This window comes from Musa acuminata, chromosome BXJ3-6 (genome assembly GCF_036884655.1).
Source record: "Musa acuminata AAA Group cultivar baxijiao chromosome BXJ3-6, Cavendish_Baxijiao_AAA, whole genome shotgun sequence".
NCBI classification, from domain to species: domain Eukaryota; kingdom Viridiplantae; phylum Streptophyta; class Magnoliopsida; order Zingiberales; family Musaceae; genus Musa; species Musa acuminata.
The window spans coordinates 7,861,806-7,884,309 of record NC_088354.1 but is presented as its reverse complement, the minus strand read 5'-3'; the positions used below and the strand labels follow the sequence as shown (position 1 = coordinate 7,884,309).

The 22,504-nt window shown below is 40.8% G+C and overlaps 2 protein-coding genes and 1 long non-coding RNA gene across 4 annotated transcripts; 2 read left to right on the top strand and 1 right to left on the bottom strand.

Annotated features, from left to right (window-relative positions):
- The first annotated feature begins 2,264 nt into the window (after positions 1-2,264).
- Positions 2,265-9,024, top strand: LOC135582751 (uncharacterized). 2 transcript variants are annotated; one of them, XM_065154651.1, is made up of 3 exons: positions 2,265-2,496; positions 4,068-4,134; positions 7,266-9,024. In XM_065154651.1, exon 3 carries the CDS (start codon positions 7,324-7,326, stop codon positions 8,734-8,736), a length of 1,413 nt encoding a protein of 470 aa, XP_065010723.1. In that variant the 5' UTR covers positions 2,265-2,496; positions 4,068-4,134; positions 7,266-7,323; the 3' UTR covers positions 8,737-9,024. The 2 variants fall into 2 exon arrangements, with proteins under 2 accessions (XP_065010723.1, XP_065010722.1); XM_065154650.1 differs by lacking the exons at positions 2,265-2,496; positions 4,068-4,134 and adding an exon at positions 6,367-7,103.
- A 1,630-nt stretch (positions 9,025-10,654) lies between these two features.
- Positions 10,655-12,854, top strand: LOC135640370 (uncharacterized). The gene is made up of 3 exons (XR_010497295.1): positions 10,655-11,394; positions 11,482-11,585; positions 12,458-12,854. It is a non-coding gene; the product is annotated as an uncharacterized LOC135640370 (long non-coding RNA).
- Positions 12,855-13,018: 164 nt separating this feature from the next.
- Positions 13,019-21,768, bottom strand: LOC135639389 (uncharacterized). The gene is made up of 14 exons (XM_065153128.1): positions 21,437-21,768; positions 20,042-20,132; positions 19,830-19,914; positions 19,550-19,634; positions 18,570-18,639; positions 17,624-17,693; positions 15,872-15,917; positions 15,542-15,791; positions 15,212-15,417; positions 15,041-15,115; positions 14,514-14,583; positions 14,335-14,415; positions 13,419-13,498; positions 13,019-13,346 (listed from the first exon to the last, which is right to left on the bottom strand). The coding sequence occupies exons 1-14, from the start codon at positions 21,568-21,570 to the stop codon at positions 13,268-13,270; spliced, it is 1,422 nt and encodes a 473-aa protein (XP_065009200.1). The 5' UTR covers positions 21,571-21,768; the 3' UTR covers positions 13,019-13,267.
- Between the last annotated feature and the right edge of the window lie 736 nt (positions 21,769-22,504).

Sequence of the window (22,504 nt, the reverse complement as noted above, 5' to 3'; positions counted from 1 at the left end):
TATGTATTATGATGATGATGATTATAGGGGATCGATTCAATTGTGTATAATTTTGCTGTGCTTGATTAACTTGGGAAATGATTCCATTTGATTTGGTGAGGATACTTTGAAATGATTAGAAGGTGGGAGAGAATCAAATCAGTAATATCAATAATTAAGGAACAGGAAATTTATACTTTTAAGTTGATGAGACAGTTGTGTGTGTGGCAATATTATATTAGAGTTAGAAAAGGGAGATGGATATGCGTCATCCTCTTTAAGCAACAGATTGGATACAAGTGATGTTTTATATTTAAAAGACATTCAAACATCATAATGAGTACATACCTGAATTCTTATATATCTTTACAGAATAAGCAAAAAAATTTATTTGTTTATGTGGATGTAAGTTTAACATACATATTATAGCAAAATCTATGAAAGTGAGTACACGGCATTGCAATTAATATCTATCAACTATAATTTAAAATTTATATGAGAACAATACGCCATTAAAAAAACTCATTATAGATATATCAATAATATTTTATTTTTGTAAAATTTAAACTAGCTAATATTAGTCATAACTGAAAATTTTTAATTAAAAAATACATATAAATTATATCAAAATTTATGAGAGAAAATAATTAAAAATAAAGAAGATTAATGAAAAAATTTTATATATATTTACTTGGGCTAACTAAATTGTTACAGGAAGATGTTATCGACGTCATGGTCAACTTGACATGGTTTAAACCTATGTGCATAAGGTTATTTAAGGTGAAAACACTAAAATCCTAAGATATCATATGCACAAAGATCAAGATTGAAATAAGTTTCTTGACCCTTAGGTGCAAAGGTTAGATAATCGACCTCCTCGGTTGCTAAGGTATGAAGGTCAGGATTGTCGAACCTTATGGTGAACCAAGAGACGATGACCAAGAGTGTTGCTATCTCTTTTGCCATGTTAAAGGTTTAAGGAGGTGAACAAAACAACAATAACTAAGAGTCATGAAGGTCGAGAAACAAATCATCATCATTGCCGACCTCCATGCTTGAAGGAGGGTCAGGTTCATGTTGGTGATGATTGATCTACTATCGAGGAGGGCACCTCTTGTCGAGACGTGGATGTCAAACACTCCTTTCCCATTTACCATACTTTAAATTTCTCTTGTAAGAGTCCTCGAAGCATACCTTCAAGGGGGACAAATGATATGGATAACATCGTCAATCAATCGTCATCCAACACGTGACCTTAGTACGGTATTAGACCGAAATGAGAAGACAAAAGATTATCATCTACTTATCTATCTACGTAGATAAGAGTTTAAGATAAACGATTATATGATGCCCCTCTCTTATCACCCGTGTGGATAAAAGACAAATGAAAGATTATGAGAGGCGATTAGATGCTACATCTTAAATATTTCACATAAAATTTACCTTTTTACGACTAAATATAAAAACTCATATTCAACATAATAAAATGATATCATTTTTTTTATTACTTATATTAACACTTATCTATCTTGGATTAATAACTTAAATGTTAGAAGAATCTAATTTAAAAAATATCTCTCATTTATGTTCTTTATTACATTACTACTGAAAAATCATAATTGGAGACAAGAGAAGAAACAAAGAAACATGACAGTGACATTGTTGCAAAGGATATGGAAAGCAAAGATCCTGACAAATTGATGTCTACAAAATAAATCTACATTTATAACAGGCGTATATGCACACACCACCCTTTTCTTTTCTAGGAGTGACAATTGAGGGACAGAATTGAGGCAACCCATGTGACCAGTTACTGTCATATTACGTGGGGTTGACATTATTGTCATTACTTTAAAGGTTTTATGCAAGCATCGAACAACCCTTCTTCCTTTGTTCAATATATTTTTACTGTAAATATTCTAAATTTAAATGATGCATATGTAAATAACATCGATGATTCTGTCATCCTCTTAGAATATGATATTTATTTTTTACTTTCTTTGATTGTTCTAACATATTTTATTTCGTATTCTTTGTTTTCCCTCTTTGTTTTTTGTTTTTTGTTTTTTCTAACAGCTCTCAGGCTGCATATCTGATTCACGTAATATCGACATCCGCATCCGTTCCAAATCGGATTCGGATCCATGTTAATCCCACTCAGTTTGCGCCAAACTGCGGGCATATCACTTAGTCGGAGAGATGAGAGATGAGAGATATTAGCGATAAGCCCGGCCCAAGATATTACGAAAGAACCGTCCTTATATGCCGCGCGCGTCTCTGTTTCGTGGGTTTCTCGTTCCGTATTCACCATTGAGCGAGCGAGAGTAAGAGGAGGGTTTTCGCCGGAGTTGGGCGGCCGTCGAAGGAGGAAGAGGAGGATCTGCTGGAGAGGATCCGGCGGTGAGGATTCCGCTCATGCGCCACCTCTGCAACGGCGTCTGCCGTCTCTCCACCGTTCCTTCTCCTTCCCGTAACGACCGCCGGCCGCTGCATTAATTCACTCTCCCCCGTCTACAGGTATCGCTCTTTCTCCCCCTCTCATGGTCAGCGTTTTAGTTATCCTTCGCTCTTGTGGTGCTTGATCTGAGATTTGAGATCTTTCGGCCCAACAACCATGGTTTCTGTATACGGTTGGGAATGGTGTCGGTGACTTGATTTCTGAAACTTAGGGTTACACCCTCGGTTCTTTCGATCGCTCTGGGAAGGAGATACGCACTGAATAAGTAATTGCGTATGAACTTAGAACGGAGAACGGAGAATCTTGAAATCTGTCATGATTTGTCACGATCGCGAGATGTTACTAAATGCATGGAAAGTTTTGAATGTGCAAGTGTTTGTATCGAGAGAGATGGTGACGTGATCTTCTTTTGGATTTATAATCGGAGAACTCACTCACTGATGCATTTGTCTCGACTGATGCCTTTTTCATGTTACCAATTGTGGACTGCATCTGAATAGGCTGATTATATTCTGGTTTCTAACAACATCACATAGCATGTATCATCACCAAAGAACTGGCGATCAATGACTTTGAGTACGTGGTATTAGCTTGGGGTTGTCAACATGAACAGGGAAATGAATTGCTGAAAACTTTCGTTCATGTGAGATGGTGTGACATTGTGGACAATCTTGAGTAACATCAGATTAAGTCCTTTGCAGGTTGTTGTGTTGTCCTTTTCTGCCAAGTAACATATTCTTTAAGGTCGAGTTGTCTGCTGGTACTCTTGGGTTAGAGTTAGACCGCAAATCTAAAAGCCACAGAGTTGCATCAAGCTCTAGTTTGTGAATTTTCCTAATTGTAAGTTTGCACTCCGCTATGACAGTAGTCTTGAACTAAATGCTTATTTTGGAAATTAGAATAGATATTTCATTTCAAATCAATCTAAATCATATGCTAGCTGAGGTAGTAATTTTTCCTGTTGTCTCTTTCTCTTATTCGCAAAGGAGCAGATGTTAGTTACTTATTGACGTACTGCATTCTGGGTTTAATTGACTGGTGCCTTTTCGATGTATGGGCAGAGCATGAGATTCTAACATCATTTAAATTGTAATCATCCTTGACTTCCTTTTTCACATAAGGCCTGCCTATTATAGCTGATAGCAATAGATTTGTTTATTTTTCTTGGCTTTTTATATATGTACTCCTCTAGCTTGGTAATTAGTGTAGTGCTTGTCTATTACAACGCCGGATAGGCTAATCTTCTATGTACCTAAACGTGCCACTTGGCTGTAGAAATTGTCTCTTCAAGGCAGAAGGACACTTTTTAATTAGTAATGTAAATAATAATCTTGTATCAATTGGTAATTGAAACTAGTTTATCTAGTCAAGACTACAGAATATTAAAACTGAAATTCCAATATTGTGTTCTGTGCATATGCTTAGATCTTCAGTGTTAATCGAGGATATTGAAGGAACATATGACTTTAACCATAGAAAACAATTGTCAACTGAAGCCCTTAAGCATCATGGTTTATGAGAATATTTCAACATGTTTTAACAATATGATTTTGTGAAAATACTCTTCATGCTCCTTAGCTATTATTCAATATTTCAAAGTTAGATGTCTAAAACAATGTTTTCGGTTCAGTTGCAGGCATGATGATGATGTAACCTCAATCTCTCTCAATCAGGAAAGACGATGGTCTCTTTATCAGGTAATGAGCCCATGAATCTTTTGAATCTTTTCCTCATATGAATTAATTTACTTGGTAATATCATTTTAATTTCTTAGGTTTTACGTGCTTGTTCCCTATATTCACTATTGTTCTATCGTTAAGTACTATATATGAAGTTCAAATTTAGGTTGCATGGTCATTTACAACTTGATTTTAGAGAATGATAATCAAACATATCATAAATACTACAGGCATGCTACCTTTATTAGTTGATATGAGAAATATTCGTCTGGAGCTCAAGACATGATAGGCACATCATTGGTAAATATGATGGAATCCGAAAAGAAAATATTCTCTCGGACGATGAAGACATAGGATGGGATCATGATTCCTTGTGTGGATCGGGATCTAATTAAGTCAAGCTAACTAGTTCAACCATCGATGTTACATTATAACATTAGTCGCATTTGTGAATAAAAAGAGCAAACCCTTAACTCGCTATTCATAATGAATACTGTGCATTTTTGTTTGTGGCTTGTTGGTATATTTGGGAGAGCAAGGGAGACTGACTGGATAGAAGTTGTAGGGTTCTAGCATATTGTAGACATGATACTGGTCCATTTGAAGTAGCAATCGAATGTGTTTAGCCTGTTTAGTTTGTGTTTTTTGGTTGGACATAATGGCCCGAGCAACTTCTATGTGCCCAAATATTTACTACAGAGCATGCTACGGCGAGCTGGGGGTCAAATTTAGAGGGAACCTTTTGCTTACTAGATGTGGTGCTTGTCATGTGCCCATTTGGATCTAATGCTGTGTGTTAGCAGTTCAGAGTGGGTGTTGGTTTAGGAATTTGGGATGCTGATGGGTCAGCTTCTGAGGTCCAACAATAGAGCCATCCATTATTTGACCGAGTGTGCTGAATCGGGCACGTGAACTTGCAATTCTCTATCATACACCTGCTAACTATACCAGAGGTACGAAGGTGTGAAGGCCAAGTAACCATCGCTACCTTAGTTTTGGTACATGGTTGATTGATTGCCAGGAAACATCACCCAGGGTGCTCGAGATTCATATGCACAAGGTTCGTTGGTAGCAAATGCCAATCCAACCACGTAAATAGTCTTTAGTAACGAAGGCCATATGTAACACAACATGTCCCTCCGTTCTTATCCACGTACGAGCTAAGAAGTATATCTGCCTGAAGCACTCGCTCGCCAGTTGTTTCTAGCCGGAGCGTACAAGCCACTACCCCCTTCCTGCAGCCTGGTCCACTTAACGAATACCTCCACGGTACTCCGTCGTTCTGATTGGTAGAATAGGTCAATGAAACCAGCGAGTGGCTTAACATTATGCTGAATTCTGCTGTCTTTAGCTTGTCCTTGGTTTCGAACAAGGATGCTTCCAGACCACGTTCCTCTCGTTTTGAGACCCGTGGCAATGGTGATTAATCTTCATTCTCTGTCTTAAAGTAACTAAAAGTAAAGAGTCAATTTAGAATTTCCACCTACGAAGCTATCTTATGATGAAACAACATATAATTAATAGAGTTCACAGTTTTCGTAATATTATTGTGTTATACTGTACGGATGAGACTACATCATCTGGAATAGTTTTGTCTGCAATTGTTATCATTGTCGTCTTGCGAGTCCAAGTGTCATCTGATCGAGTCGGGCCATTCCATCCGGAAGCTATGCTGGATGCTTTCTACCTTTCTTTTTCTTAATCTTTTTCGGGATGTCGTGCATGGATGGTTCCCAAGTCCGACCATGCATCATCCATCCGGTTAAAAGCGGGTAAACAGTGACCCTATGCTCCTCTAAATAATTATGGAGGAAAATAAAAAAGCGTACAACAACATTATTGCTCAAGTCAAGGCCGAAGCATGACCACATCAGCGAATGCATGTCTCATCCCTTTTCTCTTTATCACCAACATTATTTCTCATTTATCTACTGAACGAATCATCCTCGCCGGTGGCAAGCCAAAGAGAGGGGAAGAAACAAAAAAAAGGCTATATACATAGCGACAAATTTGTCCCCTCGCTCATCCCCTTGACGTGGCTCGACATGGTACGTCGACTCCACTTGAAGGGAATGTGACAGACGATATAACCTCAGGGAATGTAGCATTCCAATAGTTTATTCATGCATGCATGGCTGGTATCCAAATACGTCATTTTTGTTCCAAAGTGCGGCATCTGTTTGATGGTAGTGTCTGCGGCTTGGATAGGGAGTGTGACCAAAGCTGAGAAGTTGGGGTGCGAAAAAGCAGCCATGGATGTGTTATTCTCATGGTAAGATGGCGGACAGAGAAATAAAAAGGAAGTTGCAAATGCCGGCCTCTCCCTTTCCTTGCCTTTTAGATACTTTTGCTACATAAACGACAACCAAGTTGAGGAGAGAATATAGGCCGTGGATGAGCCTAGATAGAATGGGTGGCGTCGGGAGTCAGTCTCAGTACCTCTGTGACTTCAAAAGAATGCAGAATAATTTTTATCAGAACAGCTAAGATGAGCGGGAGGCCGATATTCGCTGGTGCATAGGATCGATGAAACAGTGAGTGACTTCACCGCTGGTGAATGGTTGTTGTACCAATGACCTGTGAAAACAAACTAATAGTATGCTTATTATGTTGTATCAGTGACTTGATTGAAACAGTCAAACCTAGTGATACAGTCCCTAAGACAATAAAAAGTTATTCCAGACAGTGGAGAATAAAACATAAAGGAGAGTGATATATAGGTAAATACTACTTGGGGTAGGAAAAGCAAAAAAAGGATTGTGTTATTGTGGACTGGTGGTGGAGTGCCCTGACCTGAGCAAGGCTGAAAGCTTCCCTTTCTCACCTACAAATACCACCCCCTCATCCCTGACTTCTAAGCAGCGTTGCCTGCCTGCCTACCTCTTCCGAGGAGCACAAGCCAATCTATCCCATCCCTCCCCGACTCTTCTGCCATCTCTGCCTCCCAAACCAATCAAGGAAGGCACTGCTTGTCATTCTTGTTTAAGGTATTTAAGGCAACTCGATTGCCCATGTTTTTGACTGCTAACATCGGTACACTCGACTTCCTCATCTCTCCCCGGGCCCCTGTTCTCCTCCTCTTGCTACCGCCCGTGGGACTCTCCCATCCTTTTTTGGGTGCTTATTGCTTTTGCCTTTTTTGTTCACAGTGACACACGAATTAAACAAACCTCACTGCTGCTTCCGTACTCTCTGTCCTAAGGGACGATGTCGGTAGCTGTCATGCGAAACCCGTCCGCAACCTTCCACTTGGCCCAGCGCAGCTGGCCGGCGCCAGCGGAGCGATACAGGAGCGAAGAGGGCCGTCCTATGGTACAGGAGGAGAGCGACGATGAGCTGCCCGGCCAATTTGACATATGGAGTGCGATCCAGTCGCAGAAGGCGGCCGCCGCGGCCGTTCCGGGCACTTACGTTCATCCCCTTATGAGGCGGTCTTCGAGTATGTTGAGCCGGGAGAGCCTCGAGTTGTGCACGGAGAGCCTCGGGTCGGAGACCGGCTCCGGCGACTTCTCCTCCTTCGTGGATGACCTCGACTACTGCTGTCCGCCCAAGTTCGACGATGAAGAGAAGGAAGAGGAAATGAAATATGTCCGTGAGGCGCACGCTACGGCAATAGTAACAGGAGGAGACGAGGTGAGAGCGGTGGAGCGAGAAAGGCGTCCCCGGGGCAAGGAACTGATGTCGGTGAACTACCATTGCTCCACTGGCAGGCCGAGGTCGTTCCCGCCACCGCTTCCGTCGATCTCTCGACGCAACGGGCCGTGCCTCCACATGCGGCCTCACCGCTGCGATGGGCGCCTCGTAGTCGAAGCCGTCCCCGTCACTTGTCGGAACTACCTTCGCGCCCAGCGCGTGGACGGCCGCCTCTTCCTCTCTTTCGTCGACCTCGGCTTCGGAGGCGAGCCTGGTGACGAGTCTGATGCCGCTGACTGTGCTGCTGAGACTACGCCACCACAAAAACAAGATAACGTCGAACAAGAAAAAGAAGATCTTGAAGGAAGCGAAGCGATGGGAATAACACGACTAGAAGCAAAGGAAGCGGAAGAATCAGAACAGAACTGCTACGGAGAAGAGGAAGAAGAATCAGACGAAAAGAACTGTTACGACGAGGAGGAGGAAGAAGAGGAAGTGGAGGTCGTTGACAGGGGAACCGTCGTCGAGGTGACGGTCAGCACGCAGCCCCAGCAGCAGAGCGGCGCCCTGAAAGTGCACCGGTCTTCGCTCGTCATCAACAAGTTCGTCGGTGGCACGCCGCTGAGTGGCATGACCGATGGCGACCAGAACAATCACAACCGCACGGTTGCCTCGGCTCTGGCAGCTAGGTGGACATCACCGACGACCACGGCGGCTAGGCGGCTGTCACCGACAACCACCACCGCAGCAGCTGCGGTGGCGGCGGCTTCTGCGCTCGGGGTCAACATAGAGAGCTACAATGGCCACGGTTATGGTGGGCCATGGACGACGCCGCTCGGCGACCGCGACCCTGCGCTCGACAACAAGCTGCTGTTCACTTCGAAGCGGCGGAACCGCGGAGAGTTGCTGCATAACATGAGGAGGTGCAGCCAGCTCCGGAGGCCATTGTTCATATGGGAACCCTGTTGCATTGCCACTTCCTCTTGAGACCTTACATAGCTTCCGCGGGTCACCACAGCCTCACATGGATCCATCTTATCCCTCGGTTGCCCTCGTCTTCTACTGCTACCACCACCGCGACTACTAAGCTACTAATTATCACCATCCCATGTCGAAAAAGCCTCACTGTTTGGTTATCTCTCGGTACTGTGGGTTCTTCTTCTCTCTTGGGTTTTTCGAACCACCATGTCCTCTTTTTCCAACCAGTGATTAGATTTGATACTGTAATGGGAGATTTGAGATCATCATAATAGAATTGCTTTTGGTGCTTTTCCCTCTTTGGTCTTGGAATCAGATCAGTATCTTTGAAGGGTTACAAGAACTTTTGGCAGAGCATAGCCAGATATCTTTCCTAGGCCTGCTCAATTATGCAGCCGACAGGTGTTGTCTTCTAGCGTGAGAAATCATTGGAGAGTTGATGTCAATCAATGCCACTCATAATAACAATCACTCTTATATATCGTGTTTTTGGGTTGCGAGTCCACGTGAAAGTTGCCATGCACACATCACAGGTGCCTTGAGATTCGGGCACGGTCTTGACGAATGCTGCTGACGGCTGCTCGACGGTTTGTTTCGGATGGTTTTGGGTACCTACGCTGTATTCAACCCGTTTAAAGTGGGATTAACGTAGTGTTCGTTGATCGAATCTGATCCAACTGTTGATTTTATTGCCAAAATATTTCTCGATCAACATGTTGTGAATCCAACATCCAAATTATTCTCTCCCGCCCGACAATTATTATTGTTATCGTCGTATAAATATAGTTTGAAAGAGATGGAAGGAACAGAAAGATGGCGTGAAGTCGAAGCGACTTGTCTGTTTAGCATACTTAGGACAGGACATAGTTGCAAGAGAGGGACACTTGGAGGTTGACCTACTAGTAATAGTAGGTTGGTGGAGGAAGAAACAACAAGAGGTGATGGAATCCAATTGCAGTAACAGCAAAAGGCAAAAGGAAAAGTAGGCATCCACCAAGGGGAAGAAAGATTAGGAACCTGATGCCTCTTTCCCCTGTCAATCATCCTTGTATCACCTAAATTCTACTGCTGCTAAATTCTCAAACTTTGATGCCAGCTTTTCTAGCTATGCTCTTTGCCCCCCCGTAGTGGTCAAAATGGACATGACGCATTCAGAAAGCTTAGTGCCAAAATATATATATTATATATACCAATGCAGAGGGAGATCACCAGTAGACACGGAATCTGGTCTAGTTTTATAGGCCTCACATCTTGTCCAAGCTTGTTTGCTACTGTGTCACACCTCTCTCTTTCTCTGTGCTGTTGTCTTTGTCTGCGCTGAGTCATGGGAAAGTGAAACACCACTTGATCACTCGGAGTGAATTTGGTGATGGATGGGTTGAAAAGAAGATCACTTGTGCAACTGCAAATGCAATTGTAAGATCATAGGGGAGAAGTTTGATACTTGATGACTATTATTATTACAGAGGGCATGCCATTCTCTGTCAGAAGAAAATTAGTTGATGTGATCATATAAGTCCATTCAAATCAAAATATGAATCCATTAAACCAATGAATATTAGTATTTAAAAAAAATAAGAGTCTTAATGAAGTTCAAATTCAAAGATAATAATTGTTCAATTAACTATTCTACTATAGTAGAGTCTTAATAAGTATTATATTTAAGTATTAGTAATACAAAAATATATATAATATTACAGATAACAAATTTATTTGATATGAATCGGTAGATCTATGGAACTCGTATACGAATTTATCCCCAAAAAAAGGGGGGGAAAAAAAACGGTTGGCACACTGTAGTATATATATACATCAGTCATATGCAAATGCGGATCCGGAAAATGAGAAGATCCGAATCCGATTATTGCATTATAAGATGTCATCGTCGAGTAATAAATAATACATGGCGGAGATGACGAAACAGATTGTTATGCGAGCCGATCCGTCTTCCTCCCTTGGCGACTCTTCCTCCTCCTCCGGACCTCTCGCCACCGTCGCCCTCCTCCTTGCACGCCTTCGACTTCGCCTTCGTCTTCGTCATGCCCTCCGCTGGAAGATCTCTCGCCGGTAGTGCCTCTCGGGATTCGTCCAGTCGTCGGACGTCTTCGTCATGTGCCAAGGTCTAAGCAAACCCTAACGTGTTCTTGGCTCCGTTCCCTTCTTCATCGAACATTTTCTTGGATCCATAGAACGAACTCGAGTACGGGGCGTCAATGCGAGTTCGAAGATTGGGCATGGCGTTCCAACATCCACGTCCTCTTCATCCACCAGGTCAAGGAAACCCTAACACGTTCTTGACTCATTTTCCTTCTTCATCGAACCTTCTTCTTGGATGCAGGGCACGAACTCGTATATCTGGGATCGTGCGAGATCCAAAATTGGACATGTTCCAAGATCAATGTCGTCTTCAGGTCCAAACCCTAACGCATTCTGGTCCGGTCCCTTTCTACACCGGACCTTTCCTGGATGCAGAGGAGGAAAGGTTTCAGCCCGAGTGTTGGTACGACCTGGACCAAGTGCCAGACATCAGTACAAGTTCTTGGGCCGTAACCCGAACGCGTTCGTGGGCGGGTTCCCTTCTTCATCATCAACCTTCTCTTGGATGCCGGGTACCCAATCCGTGTTGCTACGCCCTTGACGAAGCAGCGGGTGTAGTATCGGAAATCAGTAGGTGATCCAAGATCCGTGTCTTTGTCACGTACCACTTCCAAGCCAACAAGTCGGTTCACTTCATCAACCTTTTCTTGGATGCAGGACCATCATGCTTGATCTCTCTCTAATGGAGACACATTCATTGATCCAACATTCGCCGACACCGACATTCTGCTTTGATCATAAATGGAGACACCCATTATCCGGTAATGTATCTATTCAGGGATCCTCTCCATTTTCATATTGCTGCACGCTATGATATGAACGTACAATTGGAGTTGCAAACTTGTCATGGTCGAAAAATGGGTCATATTTTAGCCTTAAAGATTAGGGTGGGTTGAAGCTCAACTATAATGCAGATTGTTTCTTTATTGCATGATGTTACGAGAGCACTTGGCAGCGGTTAGATGGTGATGTTCGTTTGACTAATAACATAACCTAGCGATAGAGACTGTTGGAATGATTAATTGTTACAACGTAAATTATCATCATAATGGTTTTCGGTAGCTTTAAAGAATAGAGCTTATTGAAGCAGTGCGTTGAGGACTAAATTATTCTTGAATCATTTACTTTCGTTTATTCAACATTTGGTGAAATGGAATCACCCATGATTTGGTAACACGTTCAAAGATACTTTAATTCCTACATTGCTAATTGTACATTGGTGTTATGTATTCGACTTGGCCAAAAGCATTAAAGAATAGGGTTTCTTGAAGCTCAACAATCGTATAGATTGTTTCTTTTTTGCATGATTACAGCTACTATAGCTGTCAGTTATAGAGATGGTTTTTGGGTTGCTATTATCATACAGCTTCTATATAACTCAATGACATGGTTGTGGTATAGCCATGCTGTGTAATATGTACGGGCTGTGGAAAGCTTTTGTTAATTAAGCTACTGCGTCACGTATCATCAATAAGCTGTATTTGATATATTTATAATGGCCCCATATTACAGAGACTTCCTCTTCTGTTGTGTTTTAATTTTTACAATTATGTTCAGTTATTGATCTTTTACATTCAAGGATTAATTGGTTCTTGTTACATAAAGACAAGACTAACGAGAAACACTGATTTAGGGTTGTCTACTACGTTACACATGAAGTCTTGGAGTGGTCGACCTCTCGTTGGGATGGACCACTGGTATGTATCTGTATCTTCTTCGAGCTTGTGCGTGTGTATGTATGTATATTATATATTTTCTGAAAACAAGAAAGGGCTAACATATCAAAAATAGACGGTTGCCAAAGTAGTACCTGCTGCTAACCACAAAGAACAGAGTCTGCGTGGATGGTATAATTCACCAATCTTTGTGCACTATCGAAGACTTTGAACTAGGGTCGCCTCTAGAAAATAACAAGCAGTCTCCAAATCATCTCAATACTTCTAAATGATCCCACTTTCTTGTCTCAAAATCTCGTAACTTCTAAATAATTCCTATGCGATCTTTGGGACTGGAAATGGATTTTTTTTAAGCTACAATAACTTTTCATGTCGTAGATTTAATTGATGATGTTCATTCGTAGGTTCAGATTTAGGATCATACCTGATCTAAAATACGAATCAAATTCGAAATATGCGATTGGTCTGGGGTCAGCTTTGGCCTACGATTACCACTTAATTTTTTTCACTTTCTCAAATGTTAAAACGCTATTCAATTAGAATGAAATTTTTATGTACAGAGTTCCCAATCATTTTTTGATTTGGTCACATACTACAAACTCACCACCGAACCTAATCGGAAGACTTTTCTGTGAATTTAGATATATTTACCACCATGCCAAATGGGGTTGAAGCACTCGAGTAGCTCTATCTTTTTGTACATCAGTCTATGGACACAATTTCCTGAGGAATTTTGGATGATAATGTATTTCTGATCTGGGAGAGCTTTAAACATCATATACAGGCATCCGCTCCTCGATGGGGACGCGACATATTGGGCACTTCTTGCACCTCTCTGAGCAGGACCTATACACAATTGAAGTTCAAGGATCAAAAAGCAGAAAGTACACACAGACTCTACAATTAAGACATATTTACTTGCAAAGGATCCGGTGTCGACATGGAAGAAGAACCACACATATTTCTGCCTCGTAGCAAATCCTACAGAGCACCTTCTCCTGAAAATGACAGTGAGCAAATCCAGACACAAATTTCAGAAATCCAGTACAGAAGAGTCGTCGTAAGCAGAAATAGACAAGTCAAGCAGCCAGAAATAGACAAGTCATCAAACCCTGGGGCTCGAGCACCTTTAACTGGGTGCAGCACGCTTTGCTCGAGCACCTTCTCCTGAACCTGATAATGCTTTGTTTAATTAAATTATATGACTGATCACCACCACTTCCCTCATGTGCAAGATTGACCCTGAACTTCCACCTCGGGTAACCTAACACTAGTGACATCAAACTACTTTCTCCTTCGTTGTCTTATCCGATTGCTGAGCCTCCCCAATAACTCCCCACCCCTTGCCAAACCTCATACCCTTGTCTTATCCCTTGCTGAGCCTCCCCATATTCTTTTAGAAAAATTGATCCTGACATTGCTGTCATTTCCTGCTACATTATGTACTAGTTTTCATGAGAAAGTGGGAGCATGATGCACCAACTAGAATTTTTAATATCAAAGCAGTACCTCAATTTTCTAAAATTGCCTAATGAATTTAATGCTAATTAGAAATGTTGTATCGGTATCTTCCATGGACACTTCTCAACATTGAATTAACCACAGTAACAAACTAGACATCAAGCATGAACTACATCAAACAAACTAGACATCAACCATAATGCATGTCAACCTTGAAAAAAAAAAAACAAAATCATGACAACAAAGTAGCAATAAAATAAAATAAAAATAAAAACAAAAGAGGAAAAAAAGCAGTAGTAAGGACAGTGTTATCAAGAAAAATATTGTAGCTGGCTATACACAATAAAAGACTAGATAAGGTTAGAAGCAATACATTCTGAAGCCTTTCGTATTCTTGCTGGCTATACTTTGTTATTTCAGATTGTTCTCCCAAAGCTGCTTGCAGTCTCCAAACCTGCAAAAGTGAATTTGGTATTTAGTAGCTGCAACTCTAAGAGAGTTGCCAGAAACATGTGAAATTCATACAAGCAACAAAAAAGAAATTTAGTGCACCTCCTCAGCAAGATCCTTCTTTGCCATTTTTTTCACAACCTCAGGTGGATACCCAACAAAGGTGTTATACCTGCAGATGGCACTAGATGGTCAGCAGATAGATGCTAGTCATGCTAACTAGATAACGCCATCAAGGCACTGTTTCTGATCCCTGAGGCTCAGTAAAACTTTACTTGGATAAATCAAAGATCCAAATTACATTTTGGATGTTCAAAACTGATAGCCAAGAGGCTTAAAAGAAGCTAATGCAGTCCATGAAGGCACGGCCTCTTTTATCTTGAAGAAGCCTGTTGACATTCCCTTTAATTTTTGTAAAGTGGATATTATGAACAAACTTGTGAATTTTAATTTTGAGAAAACTTGTGAATTTCCCGAACATTAATGATTTATCCAAGTTTAGAAACAGTTGCTTCTATCAAAGCTGCTTTGTACAGTTGCTTGATGTTCAGGAACAGTTGCTTCTATCAAAGACTAAGACACTTTGTAATGCTAATTTGTACTAAGTATCTAGATGATGTGAGCAATACCCAGTGGCTTCAGCATGAAACAAGCGAGCTTGCTCTTCTTTGCTTCCCTCGTCAATTGACCACCAACCCAGTAATCTGCATTAGTTAAAATAATTATCACAATGATGCAACAAAAAAGCTGTTATTCTTATTTACATATCATAATCACAAGGTAGACACATAAAACAGTACCTTGAACCATGATGTAGGAACGCAAAGAAATCATGAGCTCTGGATGAAATTCTGAGATATCTACTATCAACTGTACCATTATGTACTAAAAGAACAAGCTTCTCCACCAGTCTTGAAACAGCATATAAGACACCAGCACCTTGCAATAGAAATAATGGCAAGAAAAGTGCTAAAATTGGAATATGTCGAGCACCAGGTGGTGTTCCCTGAAATATCAGACAATTACTGACATCTCAGAATGAGCATCAAGTAGATCTATGTAATAAACATATTCAGTTATTTAATAAACAATTTTCATAAAGCAAAATTTTCTACAAGTATCCAACATACCTCCAAATGCATACATAGCAGAACCTGGAAAACTACTAGAGGAACTTTCATTATATGGCCTCCTATGTCTTGCAGAGAGCAAAGCCTATCCTGATCATGGTCCTCCATAGAAGAGAGCAGAAGGCTACTGTTCCAATCACGGTATCTAATCATAGTGGAGGATGAACAAGGTTCTTCATGATAAGGCCGTCTATGGATCATTGGATTAGACCACTTAGTACAAACAAGAAAAGCAAAACACTCCGCAATCCTGCAAATGGTAGATGACATCAAAAGAGAAAATGGACAAATTGGAAAGACAAATAATGTGCAGGAAAAAATGTGCCCTACCCAAAATTTATGAACAGATCCCACCATCCAAGAGCATCAACATCACCTGCATCATATCAAAAAAGACCACAAGAGGGTTTTATGAGGCAAATGATCATTACATGGTCGAAAGCAGTATCATAGTTGTCTTTTGCATGTGAGTAACTGTTAGCTGAATTATTTGGACTTCTAGTACTCAGTAAAATTAATCCACCTATCCGATTTATAATACTGAGAGACACTTGATACACAAATATCAATTTCAGAGCAAATAAAGATAACAAACTCCTGTATACTGATAATAAATTAATCACATTTTTGTCCTGGATATTTCCTGATTCTATTCTGATCCTGTCCACTGATTATGAGAATTAAGTGGCACTCAAACATGGATCAGAATGGCAACAAATTGTCACCGATAGCAGTTTGGTGGTGTGTATACATGCCATGTTAAAAAAAAAACAGAGTGACATGATCATGCCATCCATTCTAGGAAAAACACTTAGCTTAAGTTTGTCCAAATTATCCCAAGAAGGCAAAAGGGTACTGTTTCATTAAACTTGACAATCCTATTTTCGTATTACAAAAATCCAATCCATTTTTGTTTTGTCATTGCATATGTTGCAAGGTATCTACTAGACCTAGTAATAAAGAGTGAGAGAATGGACATTAACCATCCATAATCAATCCTCACGAAATGTTGCCTATATTTAAGTAACTATGTACAGTTGACTGTACCCGAGCATGTTCCGATTAACTCTGCATAAAAAAAATCTCCAGCTCATAAGAAGACTGATCCACCACACTGATGTATATGCTACACATCAAGGGTATCAGACCTGTTCCAGTCCATGACTGGACAGGTGAGGGTCTGGTCCTGGTCCATGGCTGGACCAGTGCAGGTCTGGTCTGTGCCAGCACCAATAAATAATACAAAGAAGGGAGTAGGGGTGAAGGACAAAAAGAAGAAGAGAGGAGGTGGAGAAGAAGAGGAGGTAAGGAAGGGGTGGCAAAGGCAGAGAAGAAGAAGGGGAAGGAGGAGGAGATGACTGAGGAGAAGGAGAGGAGTACTGGATGGACTAACAAGCCGAGGTGATAGGTGGCAACATCTAGCAGGCGGTGGCAGATGACACGTGAAGAGGGACCATGCGCGCATGCAAGAGAGAGAGAGAGAGAGAGAGTATCAGGGTTTTTAATTAGGGATAAAAATAATAAAAACACTAGGCTCAACGAGCTGTGAGCTCTGTACCACGTGGACCATTCAAATTGACTGGTTCATGTTCTGCTTGGTCCATGTTCCGTTTCAAACCCGAATTGGTATGCACTATCCATTTCGTAGGCCAATTGTTAGACCACAGTGCACATAGTCAAGGCTGACTAGGACAGAGGCCAATATTAATATGCTAAATTATTTTGTTTATTTTATTTATTATGCAAAAGTGATTTGGTGAAGTAACAAATGGATTTAATCTATTAATTACTAAGGATGATATTTTCTAATTTATCCAAGAAAGGACAATAGGCATATAGATTTAACTAGTCAGGATGACATTCTTTAACTAATTCAGAAGGTAATAGAAAATAGGCATCGGTTTAACTAGTCTTTTGTTCTTCATAAAATGTGTAAAACAAGAAAAAATGGACTTGTTGGTGCTTCAAACAAAAGTTTATAGTGAAAGTATGAATGACAAAAGGGCATGTTGTTAAAATGCAGAAGTTCTAGTAATTGCATGAGATAAAGCTTAAAAAAATCATTATGAAGATGAATTATACCGCATAGCATAAGAAGGGTGAATATTGTAGCAGCCATGAGAAACACCATTGAGATCGCAACCCAGAAGTGCTAAAAAGAAAAGAGCCATAATTTTAGTATAAAGAACTAGAAAGTAAACAGAACAAGAGAATTAAATGCAACATATGATTTACATCTTACTATATGTAATGAGAATGGGCGACCATGGACTACGAAATGTGGGAGTTACATACATGTAGTAGAGTGGACCACATGTGGATACCTAAGGTATTTGCATGCCAATTCATGTAACCCCTAGGAAAGGAATGACATAGAGTTCATAGGACTCTCAGCATACACATACCAACTTATGGAGGTGACATATTCTGGAACTGAAACATTTTAGATGGATATTAAACCTTGGGAATTACACAAATTCTGGGACTGAAAGGTGTCTCCATGTATAAAGTTGAAAGGGCTTGACAGAATTGTCGGCCAGCCACTAGAGACAGAACAAAACACCTTTATCAGCAATTGCTTTAGTATTATCATGTAGGGTCAGACATGCTCAATGAGCATCTAAAGAACATCCAAACAATTTGTTGTAAACTTCCAATTCATGAGAAAAGTACCTATGTGGCAAAAGGAGCGAAAAAAATGAACAGGTATCATGAAATGTTCCAATAAACTTTCTGCAATCTGAATGCCAATCTTTTAATGCTCTGGTCCCACAAGCTTCACAGGAAGTTGGAATAAAGATGACACCAAGATCTTAAAAGAAAGCAACACAACAGAAACCAATTTGCAAATAGTATCACTGAAATCCTAAGTAGGTTGTCAGATTAACTCCAAGGGAGAGCTACAAATCAAAAAGTCAAAGGAAAACTATAAGTACTGACCAAGAGGAGGAACTAGAAGAGCTAGTGAGATTAGATGTGGTAGTGCTGGAAATGAAAATATGTTGAGCACCAATTCAAGTGAACTCACAGGAAGCGTCTCCCATATAGCTTCATCACTCATGCTTTCTTCATCTCCTGGCATTAGAGCTCTACACATTCTGAAATTGTAAAATGATAGTGTCAGAACCATAAGAAGTGGATCAAATCACTATAATTAATATCGTCTTTAAATATTTATTCAAACCTTGGGCTTAGAGAAGAAGAAAAAAAATGTGTCAAATTTATTGCAATTTCTGAGATACCAAGATGTTGTTGCTGCATTATTTAATTGTTTTGATATATACCCTTAAATGTGGAACATGTGGGGACTACAGCTTCAAAAATGCATTTAGAGGCTCTAGATGCATTACCAACTAGCCTTGACAAAGCATGACTCCCTTTCGAAACAATTATTCTTTCAAAATCAGCCTTGGAAGCAGCATATCCTAATATGGAGGTCAATACTTTCACTAAAATTGGAAGCGTAAGCCTCTTTTGACTTAGCAAAATCGATTTCAGACAATTTTTGCTATTGTCAACATATTTTAGACAATAAGGATGAGAAATTCGTTGAAATGAATTAAACTAGGCTGATGTCGATACAGTTTGGAAAATCCATATTGGAATCAGTTAATATAACAAACCATGCTTATAAAGCTTGCTTTGTCCTAATCAAAATCCTCAGTTGTGTTTTGTGCCAACTGAGAACCATGTATGAGTTGCTTAAAACTACAAGACTTCCCAACAGATAGAGGTTCCACTGCCTTGCCAAGGGTACTGATATTCTTAAGACTCCTTTCAACCTAGAATCTGGGTGAGCTAGAATACCATAAAAGATTCCACATCAGGTTAACTATTAGTTGTGAAGTCCTTTAAAAGCCGCTAGTTCAGCCAAAATATATAATGTTAGCTTCATATCGTGGTACAGCAACAAGACACAATGTCCCAACTGTTTAAGTATGTATTCCACCATTGTGCTCTACAAAATGGGATAGTTATATACATTAATGGCAAAGTTAAATGAAGTACCTGAAATTGTCCACAAGGATGATTATCTCAAAGGCCAAAAGGGGAAGAAAAACAATCTTCAAGTTGACAGCATGTTCACCATTAACTGTGTGAAAATCCATATACGAAAAATATTAGGTAGAATGCCAAGGAATAGAGAATAGACTTCCACGTTTGCAATGAATCTAATACACATTTGCACAAAAATGGTCTGCTCAGTGTACACCGACAGATTTCCAATGGAATGTAATTGTGGCATAAAAAGTAAGTCAAAGAACTATTATGCAGCCTATTCACTTACCACTTGTGCTATAAAGGTATATACAAAGGAGCAGTTCAAAGGCAATTAGCAAAGGTGTTGCCACAACAGCATGACAGGGTGCCCACTGTGGAAAAATAAGAGCCACTGTCAGCACACGATCACAAAAAATTGATCCATATTAACAGCTACCCACATAATATTAAAAAAGAACAATGACACTTTCTAAAGAAGCATAATTAGTTTAATCATACATGACGATCATGAGGCAATGACGGAGCAGGTAAGGAGAATCTCCCTCGTGCTACGACAGCATGAAATAGCCAAAGAGGGACAAATATTATCCTGTTTCATCAGAAGAGAAATGAGACCAACATAAATAAAATGCTACTCTAAATTTATCTTTTCAAAATTTTCTAATATAGATAACAGGGATCACCAAATTATTAAAAACTGAAACAAAAATATTTTACGAAAGGAGAAGCACTACCACCTCATTATCATCGTCCATGTAATTAATGGAAAAAAGGTCGAATATGTTATGCAGGAGATGCATTGGCAATATCATAATGGACAGTGTTCTTACATGTTCAAGTCATGACAAGCATGATCTTATCAGTGACTTACATGGTTGCTACATGCTCCATCCTAACTGGCATGTTAAACGAATGATCATTTACCATGCATCACACATCAAACCTCAATCACACACATTGGTAATGTCAATTACCAAGAGAATTATATGTTAATATCAACCAACATAATACAGTTTTCTATTCTTGGAAAACTTGCATGCCTAGCAGGTGACCATGTTAAGGTGTAGACATTTTAATATTAGTTTTAGGCACCAAGAAATGGCGTGCATGTACTGAGGTGTGTGTCCCTTCAAAATATGTGCAGCGGTATATAAAAGGAAGCTTTCCAATGTGATAATAGGAACAACATCATTAAACGTAGTTTATAAAGCACATAGAAAATTTAGATAACAAAGAACATGGGGCTCAAGATGCACATAGACGAGAAACAAATGTGCATAAGGTGGTCAACGATGTAAAATATCCATAGGGTCCTCCCATGGACCAAAAAGGAAAAAAAACAAGGACCTAACGAAATCGTGGATGTGAAAGGCAGGGCAGAAATGAGTGAAGCAGCAGCAAGAAAAAAGTTAGACCCAACAAGAACAATGGAAAATGACATAGAGCTTAAGTAACTGCAAGCCCACAATTCTAACTGGCTAAAAGAATAACTAAGTTGTTTCTTAGGAAACTTGCGACCCATTATTCATCAATACACATATCCATAAACAGGCATAGAGATCAAGATCCAGAGAAGAACACAATCAGTCAGCGAAATCCAGATATCAAATCTTGCTGTCCCAAGCGTAGAACATAAACCTACAGCGTTTCTTGAAAGCTCGTCTCGGTCCTTCCCACCCATCCCTGATGGTAAAACCCCAATTGGCCAAATCGACCACCTATCCCTAACCATCAGAACCAAGAAATAACATATCCGCAAAAGATTCGTATACTTGGGCAAACAAGTCCGCCCTAAACCCAAGAAATCGAAATAGGCGATCATAACTCAGAAGCATAAGGGAGCGGGAGCAGAAGGAAGGGCATGAGGTGTGGGGAGGTAAAGAAGGGACCGACCACCAAGAGTAGGACGTGCGGCCGTCGATCTTGAGGGCGAGGAAGAGGGTGAAGCAGAAGAGGAGGGCGTGCGCAGCCAACGCCTGCGCCGCCTTCCCCACTATCCTCCACGACATCGCCCTTTGCCGCTGCATCGCCGCCCCTCCCTCCCTCCCTCTCTCTCTCTCTCTCTCTCTCTCTCGAGCAGGCGCACTCTCTTATGGTCTTGGAACCCGCGGCGCCCTCGGAAACCCCTCTCGCCCAAATTCTCCGGTTTCTTGGTACGGGATTCGTGCGTGAGGGAGGAGACGAGGTGGTGCGAAGAGGAGGATATTTTCTTTCCTTCTCTCTCTCTCTCTTGCTTTCTTTATTCTACTTTATCTTTCTTGGTTAATGTAAGGGCGTTACGAGGGGAGACCGAGTCACCCCTGAAAAGTTATCAGGGGATCACCTAGAGTTCACGCACCTAATCGATCGATACACAACTCGACCCCCGGCGGAGCCCAAGCAGTGCGAGAACACGTAGTCTCCGACCGACACAGTCGACATGCAACAGGAGAGCCGCACCGTCCGTGCGTACATCTGCTGCGTCCCCTAATCACACCACACCCATCCGACTTGTCCCGTTCGATATGGTTGGGCTTTGCATTTAGATTAGTGCTTGAAACGACCCGACCGACGGACGATGCGCTCCAAGTCCAGTTGGTACTGCATTTGGTAAAATACTAATTCGAGTACGCGTCGGTAGCCGTGTATAATTTATGTGACGATTCTATCCGATGGGAATGTAACCATTCGTTCTGACTCCCGATGGCTTCCGACAGAGTGAATCCAAACAGGACTCTGCGAATCAATTATATTAGTAGCAGTACGATGATTATGATTAGACCAAGATTGCTTTTCTTTATCCTGTCCGGTTCATCACTTTATTTGATAGACTTACCACTTCTTTCATGTTCTTAGGCAAAAGCGAATCAACCTTCAATCACAAACCTGGGACAGCATCGGTCCCCGAAAGTACCGTGCCGTCGACCCCCACCGGCATTCATTCGTGCCCGTTCCTTCTCCCGGCACCAACGGCGTTGCATG

Coding starts and splice junctions, on each gene's coding strand:
- LOC135582751 (XM_065154651.1), top strand. CDS start 7,324: ATGTCGGTAGCTGTCATGCGAAACCCGTCCGCAACCTTCCACTTGGCC.
- LOC135639389 (XM_065153128.1), bottom strand. CDS start 21,570: ATGCAGCGGCAAAGGGCGATGTCGTGGAGGATAGTGGGGAAGGCGGCG. Junction 14,416..14,513: donor AGAAGGATCTTGCTGAGGAG/GTGCACTAAATT, acceptor TCACTTTTGCAG/GTTTGGAGACTGCAAGCAGC. Junction 13,499..14,334: donor AATACGAAAGGCTTCAGAAT/GTATTGCTTCTA, acceptor TGTCATTTTCAG/GAGAAGGTGCTCTGTAGGAT.